Genomic DNA, 14,622 nt, shown 5'->3' with positions numbered 1-14,622 from the left:
AGAAGACTCCCTATGGCTCCCTGGCCATCTCTGTGTCCACAGCAATGTCACCACCGTCAGTCTCCTCCAATTGGATCTCATCATCCTCAACTCTGGGAGTGACTTAGTGAACATCTGGCGCACTACCTCGGTAGTGTTGGCAGTCAGGTTTAGCTCTTCAAACTGGCCAGCTGGTGCTGATGGAGCTGATGGTGCTGTAATAGCAGGGTCAATCAACATCTCAAATGGAAGATCTCTAGCTACTGCAATCTTGGTCACTTGTCACCGGAGCTTGTCAACTGACTTCTTGGAAGCCTGAGACTTTCTCATTTTCTTTACTTCCTTTCCCAGCTCCTCAATCACTGCCCCATGCTGTACTAGAATGTTCATGATAGTAGTCTTATTCTCCAGGAGCTTCTTCAATATATCTACCACTATCGGAGGAACCCTGAGGTTCCGGAATAGATGACTATGCTACAACAGTACTGGATATGTCAGATATCTTTGCAGTGGATGCCTGCATCCATTTGTTGAGGCTCACCAGTGTCTGGGAGACTAGCAGTGCAGAAATTAGAGCAGTAGGTATAGGCTTCGGCTGCAAAGTCGACGTGGAATTTGTGGTAGGAGATGCAGTGGGAACTGAAGATGGTGGTGGAGGCATTTCTGCGACACTGGAGGAAGGCTCGACCGAAGAGGATGTAATGGAAGCTACCTCTTCAACTACCATAATTGGCTCATCAGATTGGCCCGCATTGGTGGGAGGATGAACCTTCTTATTTGGGTTCATAGTATCCATCAAAGTGTACTCTGAGAACGACTTCTTCGGCCGTACATTCGTATCATAATCCCTCGGCTATACCCCTGCATCCATGAGATACTTTGGAATAGTGTTGGAATACGGGTAAGACGAGTCAGCTTGCCTCGCGATCATAGAGATGTTGGCCGACATCACAGCACCCACATTGATTGGGTATCGGCCATGATAAAAGCAACTAAAACTGCCCATGGAATTGGAAGATAGGTATCATTCTGGCACGGGCCTAGTCTGCTACAGACAAAGGCCTACCACCCCTTTTCTTCAAAGCTTAGAGTGTTCCGGTGAATATGAACCCCTACTGTGATCCGTGGTTGTGGTATCCCAGGAGTTGCTAGCATCTCTGCTAACCAAGGACGGGCTACCTCCTCGAGTGAACACTTCTCCAAGTACTATGTGGGCTCGACATCATCAAACCCCAAGTAGGTATTTAAGGTATGTTGGTCAAATAACACCTTGAGGTTTCTCACTTTTGTCACATTTGTCCCTTTCTTGATGTGCACCACATTGGCATAGAATTCCCAGACAATATACTCCTTTGCATCCACCCATGCTCTGGGTGAACCACATCCACCCTTTGCGCTCTGTAAACTGTCTCAAGACTGTAGGGTTGTAATTTTCTAGTCTTTCAAATGGAACTGACATTCAAGAGTGAGCGGCCTCGCAAGCCACCATTCTTGGAAGCTGGAGAAGGATGCTAAACTGACAAACTAGTCCTCCTATACATCTTTCTTTCTTTACCTTTCAAGGCCAGCAACTGTAGTATCCCCCCCCCCTTCCATCATCGGGGAAGTCATCAACTGTAGTAATTGGTGCCGCAGGGACATGTGTAGAGGAGGGATTGGAATCCTGACTAGCACTTTTTGAATCTTCAGAAGTGCTCTGAGATGTGGAAGGCTTGTCCCGGAGTTGATACCATCTTGATAGATTTTATTGGACAGATCACTCTTGAACCGAGTTTCCCTCCTATGCTTCCTCAGACAGGACATAAGAACTAGATTCGGAGGGCTTTGCATTTCTCCATCATCCAATTTTAGCATTCTTTGTGATTATCTTTTGGAGGGAGGGGTAAAATACTCTTGCCTCAACCCCTGGAAGGTTCACCCTCCCCTTTGAAGTGTCACCTCTACCTCGAGATTTAACCATTTTTTGTACCAAGCAAAAGCAAGTGTCAGTTGCAATTCAAATGCAAATATACAAGAACACACCTAAAAGCAAGTATCGGTTTGCACATTTTTTATTGTAGCCGCATAATCATTCTTAACTAAACTTACCTAAAATTTCTAAGATTTGCATCTTTTCCACAAATTTGGCATGGTAGCAGTGTATAATCATGAAAACCTATATACCCATTCCCCATAAAGCAAGTACTAATTGACCCACTACAGTTTTAACCCTACATGGTTGCATAATTGAATTCTAATGACAAATGGCCTAAAACTAACTAACAAGTTGTAAATTAAACTAAAATTTAAAAAATTCTATAAGTAATTTAGGCATACTAGATATGAAGTAGTGCAAATGAGTGATCATAGATGTTGAGTGTGTGTGGCAGATGATTTTCCAGATGATTTCAGTTTTTTTAGACTTTTGAATGCTTAGAGAGGTAAAAAGTGTAACAGTAGCCTCAAGCCTTATATTTATACTTGTCGAGTTTTTCTAAAGGAAAGAGGAGTAAGTGGGGCCACAGAATTCCAATTGCGGTCTGCACTCTGTTACCTGAGGGCTTAGAAACCCTTTTGTTGTTGCGGTCCGCCAAATTTACTATGCTGCCGTAGAATTTGTTGCGAACCGTAGATTTTTTCTTGCGGCTGTAGATAAGCCATTTCTTTGGCAAACCAACTTTATAGACTTGATTTTTTTTCTCCTTCAATTTTGTGTCGTTTGCAACGTAATTGTGCTGCCGTAAAGGATTTTTTGCTGCAGCAACCATAATTGTGCGGTCTGAAATTCTTTCTACACTTAGCCAAATTTCTTGACACTTTTCCTGTAAAGCACACTCAACCCTACAACACACTTCAAATCCATTTAGCACAAAATAATACCTAACTACAAAAGAAGAAAATAAACGAAAAAAAAGAAACATGAGTTGCCTCCCAAGAAGCGCTTGATTTATCATCGGGGCACGATGCAAATTACTATCATTTGAAATGAATCACCGCCATAACGTGTCCATCACCAACTTTTCCCAGATAGTGCTTCACCCGGTGACCATTGACTCGGAATATCTCATCGTTCTTGTTTTTCAAGTCCAATGCACCAAATGGTGTTACACCCACAATATCAAGTGGGCCAATCTATTTAGACTTTAACTTCCCGGGAAACATCCTCAACTGTGAGTTGAACTATAATACAAGATCACCCTCTTTGAACACTTTGTCCCAAATGTACTTGTCATGAAGATATTTCATCTTCTCTTTGTATAAGGACAAACTTGTGTATGCATGGTATCAGAACTCATCCAACTCATACAAATGTGCCACCCTCAAGTTAGTGGCGACATCCAAATCAAGATTCAATTGCTTTAGAACCCATATGGCTTTGTGCTCAAGTTCCACAGGAAGATGACAAGCTTTTCCGAACACCAACTGATATGGAGACATTCCAATAGGTGTTTTGTAAGCCATCCTATATGCCCATAAAGTATCATCAAGTTTCTAGGACCAATTCGTCCGGTTAGTATTCAATGTTTTGGACACTTTTTATCTCCCGGTTGGAGACTTTCACTTGATCGCTTGCTTGTGGATGATAGGGAGTCATGACATTATAAGTGACACCATACTTGGTATGTAAGGCATAGAAGGCCATGTTTCAAAAATATGACCGCCTATCGCTTATGATAGCCTGCAGAGTACCAAACTTTGTGAAAATATTCTTTTTCAAGAACGTCACCACACTTCGTGCCTCATTGTTCGGTAGAGCAACGACCTCAACCTATTTTGACAAATAATCAACCGTGATCAAGATGTAGGTGTTTCCACAAGAAGTCAAAAAAGGACTCATAAATTCAATACCCCACACATTGAAAATATCAATCTCCAAAATGGTGTAAGGGCCATTTCATTTTTCTTTGAGATTCCACTGGCCCTTTGACATTCATCACATTGTTTAACTAGATTACTTGTATCTTTGTAAAGAGTGGGCCAATAGAAACCACAACTTAGCACTTTGGTCGCCGTTCTTGCTCCACCATAGTGACCACCATATGGCGAAGAATGACAAGCCCCAAGAATTTCACATTACTCCTTATCCGGTACACATCTTCTAATGACCCCATCTGTACAAATTCGAAAAAGGTACGGTTCATCCCAATAATAGTCTTCACAATCCCGTTTGAGCTTCTTCTTTTGGTTTGAAGAGAACTCATCCGGGATGATACCACTCACAAGGAAATTTTCTAGATCCGTGAACCATGGAACCTCTTTCATTGAAGTAGCCAAAAGTTGCTCATCGGGGAAGGATTCATTGATTTCAAGGCCATCATGCGGCCTCCCCTCCTCTTCCAAACAAGACAAGTGGTCCGCCACTTGATTTTCACTCCCTTTTCGATCTTGGATGTCAATATCAAACTCTGGCAACGAAAGCACCCATATCATCAGCCGCGCTTTGGAATCTTTCTTGCTTATAAAATAATGAAGTGTTGCATGATCTGTGTGGACAATCACTTTTGCACCCATCAAGTACGTGCGAAACTTCTCAATAGCAAACACAATTGAATGGAGCTCTTCTCTGTAACATTATAGTTGACTGGGACACTATTCATGGTCTTACTAGCATAGTAGACCAGATGAAAAATCTTGTTGATGTGTTGGCCCAGAACAACCTGTCGCGCCCCCCTTTTTCCCTCCGCGGAGAGGAGTCCGGGTTTCGACATTCATGGAGGTGTGATGACTCGTTTCCTTTTTGGGAATGGGTATTGTATTTTTGAAGAGTCGCCACTTAATGATTTTTAAGGTGCGTTAGGGAACCTACACGGTTTATCTATAACTACATTTGATAACGAGAGATAGGGTAAGGGCTTGAAATTATTCTAAGGGAAAGGTGTTAGGCACCTCTCAGGATCCACTAGTGTGGTTAACGGCCAGATAGTTTTTTGTGAATTTGTGCAATTAGCAAATAAACAAGTGACGCTCAAATAAGAGGAGATTTAAGTTTAAATACACAAGTGTTTGAAAAACGATTAATAAAAAAACAAGGTTGTGAAAAGAGTTATAATCTAAGTATGCTTATAAACATAAAGGGGGTGTCCTAGGTTTGTTTGTAAGATGAATCACATCAATGCAATACCCGATATGACACTCCTCAAAAGAGGGGATACACGTGGTATTAGCGCACCAGTCATCATATCTATATCTACCCTTTTCCACCCCATAAATGTAATTAAAGCGAGCATTGGTCTCGACTCTTATTACATGTTGTTACCCGTCCCTCCTATCAGTCCCAGAGGAATTTAGGACTCCTATTCCTATAAGAAGGAGGTTCTAAGCAGACCCTCAGGTTTAAAGGCAAAATACTAAAGCAACATACAAAAACATACAAGACTGCAATTAGTGGGGGAACATATAAGGACATATAAGTAAGTAGAAAGCTCAGTTATACCTCCACAGATAATGCACATTGATAGCATGATTTATACACTGTTAAGGTCTGAATTCAAAATCCAAAAGCAGAGTGTTTAAGTGGTAACATCAGAACCAGATTTATCACATGACTTAGAAAAGAAGTTCGAATCAGGTTTGCCTACTAATTTTTTAACAGTTGCTAATTAAACAAAGGCAGTTCCAGTTTATTTAAGTTATTACCTAAGGCTTGCCTAGGCACAAAGTGAGATGCAACAGTTGTTCCAAGTCATTAAGACAGTTTGGAGATTATTTTGATTACCTAAAATATGATGTTCTAGTTGTAGAGACTGTTGCCAATTTTATTTAGAAAACATCATAGTGTGAAAATTATTGCTTTACTATCCTTTTCATGAATCAGTAGTTAACTAAGCATTTTAAACGGAATGCAAACAGGACTCTAGAACATGGTATTTAATATGCATATGCAAATTACAAGGTTGTTGAAAACTGAATCCCTAAGGCATAATTTCAAAATGTACACAAGAATTGCAGAATAACACCTTTTTTATACTAGTGTTGTTATTGCCCTAGGAGCAAGATTTTTAAGTGATAGACATAAAGCATGGACTAATGAATGAAATGCTGAAGTAAGAAAACATAGATCCTAAGAACATGGTTTTCTAATGTAGGTATGAATCCTAAACATGGTTTCTATTGCACAATTAGGAATATAAACCTAATGACATGCTTTCTACCCTTTAACAACTATAGCATGCATATTTTCCCATCCCTTTTCACTAGCCACCCCAATACTTGTTTACAAATTATTACAGACCATGTGATAAAATTACATAGGAAAGGAAAAATAAGAAGTTACAACTATAAGAAGTCTGATTCTGATTTCCTCTCTGAGTTATGTAATAAACTACTTCAAATGCCAATATTGTTCCCAAGCCTTTCTCATATCTGGGTGTGTCAGAGTTCCCTAAGGACCTCAAGGGATCCCGGGCAGTGCTCACACCCAGATTGCATAACCAAGAGAGTGAGAACAGTGTGGAAAGACCAGCTCTTATATGTCCAGGTTCAGAGGGATCTCAAGGGTCCCAAATCAAGGCTCATAAAAAAGGGGCAGAAGCTAGTATTCTAAGAGTACATATGAGAGTGCTTGACATAGATTCAAGAGAGTTGAATTTGAAAACAGTTTTGAAAAAATAATTGGTTTGAAGTAAATTTGCAAACAACAATAGAAGAGTTGCTTAGGGGAAAATAGTTTTGAAAAGGGGGAAGGGAATCAACACATGCAGAATAGGTCCACAGTACAACTTCAACAGTTACAAACAGGGAAATAGGGGGGTTGGGGACATAGAGGACCCAAATCAGAAACACATAATTAGTGAATCAAGTACATTAGGAGACATGCTAGTTGGGGGACATAAACAAGAACAAGTAAACACGCCGATCACATTTGGAACAAAGGAGGGAAAATTTTAAGCATGCTGAGTAAAGCAGTAAACAAAAGGTACAATTTAACAGCATGAGCCATTAAGTTAGTATAGAAAGGGACAAGGATTGACAAACAAAGGAACACATAGAGTTGAGTTTCAGAATTTAAATTGAGAACATACCAGTTGAAGTATCAAAGTGTAGAAAAACTAAAGCAATGAGAGTTCCACAGTCTAGCCTTGGCTTTCAGCCGGCTAGACAAGGCAGTAGCATAAGTATTAGAGAAAGAAAGAGAGTTTGAATGTGTAAGTGTGTGTTTTGAACACAGTTGTTCGTGTCTTTAGAGAAGAGAGGGTAGGGTATTTATAGCTTTGAAAACAAGTAGAAAATAAGGTAACAAGTAAAGGTTTAACACAAATATGGAAATAATCACAATTAGAATCCCATTAATACAAGTACTTCTCTTTAATCAAGGAGTTACTGCTTAATGGATACCAATAGGGATAATTAATGAAAGAAAATCAATTTGAGGAAGATTGATTTTTGACCATATAAGGGATAGTAAGAATATAGAGTATACAGTTGAGTCTAGGTACAGAATATAAAGGATTCATCAGGGGTGAAACATCACAACAAATAAAGGAAGGGAGTCAATCAATTTAAAAAAATGATTAAAATTAAGGGCTTATAAGAAAACATTACAATCAAATCGTAACTTAAGGAAATCAAGATCAATCACGAAGGAGTCATGATTTTGCACTTCGACATATAAATAGAAAAGAATGAACAGGCATATCAGACATGCAGGGTCAAACAAAAATAAGAAAACTAGATGAACACAATCACACAAAGGTGACATGAGCAGACTAAGGACTACTCGAACCAGGGTAATCAACAAGTTAAGTAGTCATATAGAACCAAAAATGAAGAAATCAGGTCTAACACATAGTAACAGGTAAAGGACATCTTTTTAAAGACTCTCAGTAACAAGTGAGGAAAACCTTTAAGACATGAGGGGTTTAACAAAGTCGAGTTAAAAAATGGTAAGAACTCAGAATCGGTCAACAAAGAAAAAGATCTAAACACAAAGAACTCAATCAAAACAAACAAACAAAGACAGTTCCAGAACCCTGGATAAACCAAAGGTACTTAGGGTTTTCAACACAATGAACCAGGTAGAAGAAAAACATAAACAAACCATTTAAACATAGTAAAATCATAAGACAACATTGAAAATCGGAGAAGAAGTCTTTTTTAAAAAGAGGTTAAGAAAACCCTAATCGTTAAAGACGAAGATTCACTTTGAAAGAAATCGAAAAACTTTCTGAGAAAAACACCAAGAGATTTATAACATGCATAGATCTATGACATATCTGAAAAAATTGGAAAGCTCTTAAAACTAGGGATTCAGAGAACCCAGAGAAAGTGAGAAAAACTTCGAAAAGTTACCGATCTAGCCGGAAAAGCCATAGATCTGACTTGAACGACCATGGATGGCCGGGAAAAGACCATAGATAGAAGTTGAGCAAAGTCTGGACTAGATCTTTTCTAGATATTCCATGAAACCATGAAAACAGGCAACCAAGAGACATAAGAGAGCGGTACACGTCTCAAACAGCCATGTGAGTCCATGGATTGAGTGAGAATCGAAAGGGATTAGGGTTAGTTTGGGTGGCGGTGGCTAGGGTTTGGGTGATGTTGCAGAGAAAATTGGAGAGGAAGGGGATTCAAGGGCGACGGGTTGGTGGAAATGAATTAGGTTGAGGGGGTCGTTTGGGTTTATTTTAGGCAGGCGGAATGGTGGCCGTTGATCTGAATGATCAACAGCCTAGATTAGATGGGGTAGGTGGGGATCCGGGTTTGGGTATTGTTTAAAAGGGTTAGGGTCGGGTTTAATTAGAAATTGGGCTGGGGAATTGGGTTTTGATTTGGGTTAGATTTGATAGCCACTTTGACAAAAATTTAAATAGCCATTTTCACTTTTTAATTTATAAAAAATAGTAAATGGTTTCTGAAAAGTAATTTAAAAGACAAAAATGACTTATAACACATAAATAACAATTTAAAAATATAGGATCCAATTTTACGTGTATAAAAAATAATTAAACCTTAAAAGGGCTAATATTGCAAGTATGTGCACACTTAGCCTAAAAATACTAAATGAAATTGTAAAAATATGTAAAAATTACTTTAGCTATATTTTGGAATAACTATAAAAATACAATAGAAGAATTATCAAAAATAATAATTTTGGAAATAATTATAGGGATTTTATGGATAAAAAAGGGGAAATAAATCAATTTAAAAACCTTTAAAAATGTGAAAAAATAATTAAACCCTTGGACATGCTTATATATGCATACATATACTATTTTGAAGGTATTTTGCATATTAAAAATATATAGGAAAAATTGGGTATCAATAGCTGCCCCTCTTTGCCCGGGAAGAATGAACGAGTTTCCGGGTAAAGAAATGATGGTCAATTTTGACCGAGTGAAACGGTTTGAAGAAGATTTAGGCGGCATCCTGGCTTCTGAGTTGCCCACATATCCCTGGTATTACAGGAATCAGGCTGTATGTAGTTCAGGATCCGTCGGCGGAGTTTGCCGATGGAGACTTTTCAAGAACGGATGCAATATCTAGAGCCGGGTGAGTGAACGATTTACGGGAGTGGTTAGGTTTGATATGGCTGCGAGAACTGGAGCAAGATCGCTCCTGCGGGGATGGTCATTGCTCGTCGTCTTACCTGCAAATAAGCAATACAAGTATATATTGCGCGTAAATTTTAAACATGATGCAAATTCGGGTTTAATTAGAAATTGGGCTGGGGAATTGGGTTTTGATTTGGGTTAGATTTGATAGCCACTTTGACTAAAATTTAAATAACCATTTTTCCCTTTTTAATTTATAAAAAATAGTAAATGATTTCTGAAAAGTAATTTAAAAGGCCAAAATGACTTATAACACATAATAACAATTTAAAAATACAGGATCAAATTTTATGTGTATAAAACATAATTAAACCTTAAAAGGGCTAATATTGTAATTATGTGCACACTTAGCCTAAAAATACTAAGAAATTGTAAAAATATGTAAAAATCACTTTAGCCATATTTTGGAATAACTATAAAAATCCAATAGAAGAATTATCAAAAATAATAGTTTTGGAAATAATTATAGGGATTTTATGGATAAAAAAGGGGAAATAAATCAATTTAAAAACCTTTAAAAATGTGGAAAAATAATAAAACCCTTGGACATGCTTATATATGCATACATATACTATTTTGAAGGTATTTTACATATTGAAAATATATAGGGAAAATTGGGTATCAATAGCTGCCCCTCTTTGCCCGGGAAGAATGAAAGAGCTTCCGGGTAAAGAAATGATGGCCAATTTTGACCGAGTGAAATGGTTTGAAGAAGATTTAGGTGGCACACTGGCTTCTGAGTTGCCTACATATCCCTGGTATTACAGTAATAAGGCCATATGTAGTTCAGGATCTGTCGGCAGAGTTTGCCGATGGAGACTTTTCAAGAACGGACGCAATATCTAGAGCCGGGTGAGTGAACGATTTACAGAAGTGGTTAGGTTTGATATGGCTGTGGGAACTAGAGAAATATCTCTCCTGCCAGGATGGTCGTTGCTCGTCGTGTTACCTGCAAATAAGCAATAAAAGTATATATTGCGCGTAAATTTTAAACATGATGCAAATTCCCGTTGGACTATGAATGTTGTCTTCGAGCGATGAGGATGATGTCCTTAGAAAATGATGTCCTGGGCCATGAAGCGTATGATAAAGGATTTTTAGGCCATGAAATGATGTTCTCGGGCTATGAGGATGGTTCCTCCGAACCATGACGACTTTGAATAATGATATGCAAAATATTGAAAGAGATCCCCAGGCCATGACATGGTGTTCTCGGGCTATGAAGATGGTGCCTCCGAATGATGATGCCTTTGGATGAGTTGGCGATATTTCAGCCCATGAAAGATACAGTAGCATGATGCAGACAAGACAGATCTTAGTCTTGCGAATTGAAGGGCAGGGCTTAGCCCGTAAGAAAAGCGAGACAAATAGTGCTTGAGATAATGCTTGGTTTTGAAGAAAAGTGGGAGGCAGAGCTTAGCCTTGTGCAGAAATGCTGATGAAGACAGCGCTTAGTCTCGAAAGGCAGAATAGTAGCCTTATGCAAGAATGTAGATCGAGACAGCGCTTAGTCTCAGAAGGCAGAATGGTAGCCTTATGCAAATTGGAAGGCATAATGGAAGCCTTATGCAATGCAGATGCAGATGGAGACATCGTTTAGTATTGGAAGGAAGAATGGTAGCCTTATTCAAATTGGAAGGCAGAATGATAGCCTTATACAATGCAGATGCAGATGAAGACAACGTTTAGTCTCGGAAGGCAAAATGGTAGCCTTATGCAAAAATAAAGTAACAAATGGCAGTAGAGTTTTCTTTGCTGATGGCAGATTGCGGCATTGTGATTACTGGGAGCATTGTGACTACAGAGCATTTCTTGTGTGTGCTGATAGCAAATGTTGGCAAGTGCAACGGTTCAGAGAGTCATATTCTTGAACAATGTTTGTTCCATGGGCGTACAGTATGTTTAATGATTTCGCAATCCTAATGTCTGCATCCAAAGAAAAATCGTGAGTTTTGCAGGGGGAAGTTTAGCTCGTATCCTTGCTGGCTTTGCCTGAATCGTTCGGCTTTGATATGGTGATACCGTCTGTATTATTGGGGTAGCGTTTCTAGACAAAGCAGTTTCAATAATAAACATGCATGATTTGTAAAAATATGACATAAGTGTATAATAAAAATTGTTTTTATATGAACTAATGACTGTGACGCAGTTCAGAACATTGCAACCTCTCCTGCTAAGGAATTTTGAGGGTTCTCCTCAAAATTCTACCCCAGTTTGATGGGTTGATGTTTTTGACTATTGCTCGTACGACGATCGACTGAAATTACTTTGGAATTTTGATGGTCCTCCTCAAAATTCTTTCCCAGTTTCCAATTGTGGGAGAAATGAAATTTTTATTGAGTTGTGATCGAACCCACAAGGCTGCCTACGTATCCCCTCTTAAACGGGAATCAGGTTAGGCGTTGTTCAATTTACATTATATATAAGGGAAGCATAAAGATTACGCATAGTTATGCTTGACAGCATCTGAATTAATCGACTTTGGGCAGACTTCTATGTCCATTTCTGCAAGTATGAGGGCTCCTCCTGTCAAAACCCGGTGAACCATGTATGGACCCTGCCAGTTGGGAGAGAACTTGCCTTTGGCTTCATCTTGATGCGGAAAAATTTTCTTTAACACCAGCTGCCCAGGTGTGAACTGTTTTGCTTGACTGTTTTGTTGAAGGCTCTAGACATTTTATTCTGGTAGAGTTGACCATGGAAAACTGCATTCATTCTCTTTCCGTCTATAAGGGCCAGTTGCTCGTAATGACTTTTTACCCACTCTTCATCGTCGAGGTCAGCTTCTTGTATGATCCTTAGGGAAGGAATTTCTACCTCAACGGGAATGACAACCTCTGTATCGTAAACCAGCATATAGGGGGTTGCCCCGGTTGATGTGCGGACTGTGGTGCGATACCCTAGGAGCACAAATGATAACTTCTCGTGCCACTGCTTATGCTTCTCTATTATTTTCCTCAATATCTTCTCGATATTCTTGTTGGCGGCCTCTACAGCTCCATTCATTTGAGGCTTGTAGGTTGTGGAATTCTTGTGTCTGATCTTGAAAGATTCACACATAGCTTTCATCAAGTCCCAGTTGAGGTTGGAACCATTGTCAGTAATGATTGACTCTGGAATCCCGAATCGACAAACAATGCGGTCGCGGACGAAGTCTGCACAATTTTCTTAGCTACTGCTTTGTAAGATGCTGCTTCGACCTACTTGGTCAAATAGTCTATGGCTACCAGTATAAACCTGTGTCCGTTGGAAGCGGCGGGCTTGATTGGTCCAATAACGTCCATTCCCCAGGCGGCAAACGACCACGGTAAGCTCGTTGTATTGAGCTTATTTGGAAGTACCTTTATCATGTCTGCATAAATCTGACAGCGGTGGCATTTTTGAACATACTGGTTGCAGTCTATTTCCATTGTCATCCAAAAGTAACCAGCCTAGAGTATCTTCTTTTCTAAGACAAAGCCGTTCATATGTGGACAACAGGTCCCAACATGAACTTCCTTTAATAGCCTGGACGCTTCCTTTGCGTCAACACATCTTAATAGTCCCAAATAAGGAGTCCTTCTATACAGGATTCCTCCGTTGTGAAAGATGTTGTTGGACAATCTCCGAAGTGTTCGTTTCTGAGTAGGATTCGCAAGTTGCGGGTACTCTCCTTTTACCAAATATACCTTGATATCATGAAACCAAGGATTTTCGTCTACTTCCTCTTCGACATGGGCACAGTAAGCTGGCTGATTATGGATTTTCACCCGAATAGGGTCAATGAAATTCTTGTCTGGATACTGTATGATAGATGATAGGGTAGCCAACGCATCGACGAACTTATTCTGGACTCTGGGAACATGCTGGGATTCCATCTTCGTGAACCTCTTTCTCAATTCCTGTACATGATGCAGATACGGGAGTATCTTGGAGTTCTCGGTTACCCATTCTTCTCGTACACGATGTATAAGTAAGTCTGAATCTCCAATCACTAGCAGCTCTTGAATGTTCATGTCAATGGCCATTTTGAGTCCTAAGATGCAGGCTTCATACTCGGCCATATTGTTGGTGTAGGGGAACCTGAGTTTGGCAGACATCGTATAATGCTGACCAGTTTCTGACACTAGGACTGCTCCTATGCTAACTCCTTTGAAATTTGCTGCTCCATCGAAGAACATTCTCTAGCTGTCATAGGATTCTGCATTGTCTTCTCCTATGAATGATACCTCTTCATCAGGAAAATACATTTTTAGGGGTTCGTATCCTCTATCCACGGGGTTTTCAGCAAGGTGGTCTCCTAGTGCATGTCCCTTGACCGCTTTCTGAGTTACGTAAACAATGTCGAACTCACTCAACAGGATTTTCCACTTGGTCAGCTTGTCGGTGGGCATGGGCTTCTGAAAGATGTACTTCAAAGGATCCATCCTCGATATGAGATATGTAGTATAGGCACAGAAGTATGTCTCAGCTTCTGAGCTACCCAAGTCAAAGCACAACAGGTGTGTTACAATAGAGAATACAGAGCCTCGTACGAGATGAACTTCTTACTGAGATAATAAATGGCTCGCTCCTTCCTCCCCGTTTCATCATGCTGTCCTAGAATGCAACCAAAAGCTCCATCTAACATTGCAAGGTAGATTAATAAGGATCTACCTAGCTCGGGCGTGACTAAAACTGGTGGTGTTTACAGGTATACCTTGATTCTGTCAAAGGCCTTTTTGCAGTCATCGGTCCATTTAGGAGCGGCGTCCTTCTTTAACATCTTAGAGATTGGCTCGCAAATAACTATAGATTGTGCTATGAATCGGTTGATGTAGTTAAGCCTTCTTAGGAAACTCATCACATCCTTCTTGTTCTTTGGCAGTGGTAATTCTTGAATGGCTTTGACTTTTGATGGATCCAGTTCTATTCCTCGGTGGCTTACAATAAACCGAAGCAATTTCCCAGCAGGAACACCAAATGCGCACTTTGCGGGGTTTAGTTTCAGGTTGTATCTCCGCAGTCTATTGAAGAACTTCGTTAGATCTTCTATGTGGTCAGTGGCCTTCTTGGATTTGATAATAAAATCATCCACATATACCTCTGTATCCTTGTGTATCATATCATGAAAGATGGTAGTCATGGCCCTCAT

At 39.7% G+C, this 14,622-nt stretch overlaps 2 protein-coding genes across 2 annotated transcripts; both read right to left on the bottom strand.

Annotated features, from left to right (window-relative positions):
• Nucleotides 1-3,243: 3,243 nt before the first annotated feature.
• Nucleotides 3,244-12,919, bottom strand: LOC138872971 (uncharacterized). Its single transcript, XM_070151394.1, has 3 exons — nt 12,747-12,919; nt 4,094-4,522; nt 3,244-3,421 (listed from the first exon to the last, which is right to left on the bottom strand). Exons 1-3 carry the CDS (start codon nt 12,917-12,919, stop codon nt 3,244-3,246), a joined length of 780 nt encoding a protein of 259 aa, XP_070007495.1.
• Nucleotides 12,920-12,940: 21 nt separating this feature from the next.
• On the bottom strand, nt 12,941-13,366 carry LOC138872970 (uncharacterized). The gene has a single exon (XM_070151393.1). It carries the CDS (start codon nt 13,364-13,366, stop codon nt 12,941-12,943), a length of 426 nt encoding a protein of 141 aa, XP_070007494.1.
• Nucleotides 13,367-14,622: the final 1,256 nt, after the last annotated feature.

Source organism: Nicotiana sylvestris, chromosome 7, assembly GCF_000393655.2.
Source record: "Nicotiana sylvestris chromosome 7, ASM39365v2, whole genome shotgun sequence".
NCBI lineage: Eukaryota > Viridiplantae > Streptophyta > Magnoliopsida > Solanales > Solanaceae > Nicotiana > Nicotiana sylvestris.
The sequence above is the reverse complement of the archived record's forward strand: the minus strand, read 5'-3'. Positions and strand labels throughout refer to the sequence as shown.

What these genes read in the sequence shown, in the direction of transcription:
- LOC138872971 (XM_070151394.1), bottom strand. Translation starts at nt 12,919, where the DNA reads ATGGAAATAGACTGCAACCAGTATGTTCAAAAATGCCACCGCTGTCAG. An exon ending in GCCGCTTCCAACGGACACAG is followed by an intron (nt 4,523 to 12,746) that starts GTTTATACTGGT and finishes ATAATGTTACAG; the next exon opens with AGAAGAGCTCCATTCAATTG. An exon ending in GACTATTATTGGGATGAACC is followed by an intron (nt 3,422 to 4,093) that starts GTACCTTTTTCG and finishes ATGGGCATATAG; the next exon opens with GATGGCTTACAAAACACCTA.
- LOC138872970 (XM_070151393.1), bottom strand. Translation starts at nt 13,366, where the DNA reads ATGGAATCCCAGCATGTTCCCAGAGTCCAGAATAAGTTCGTCGATGCG.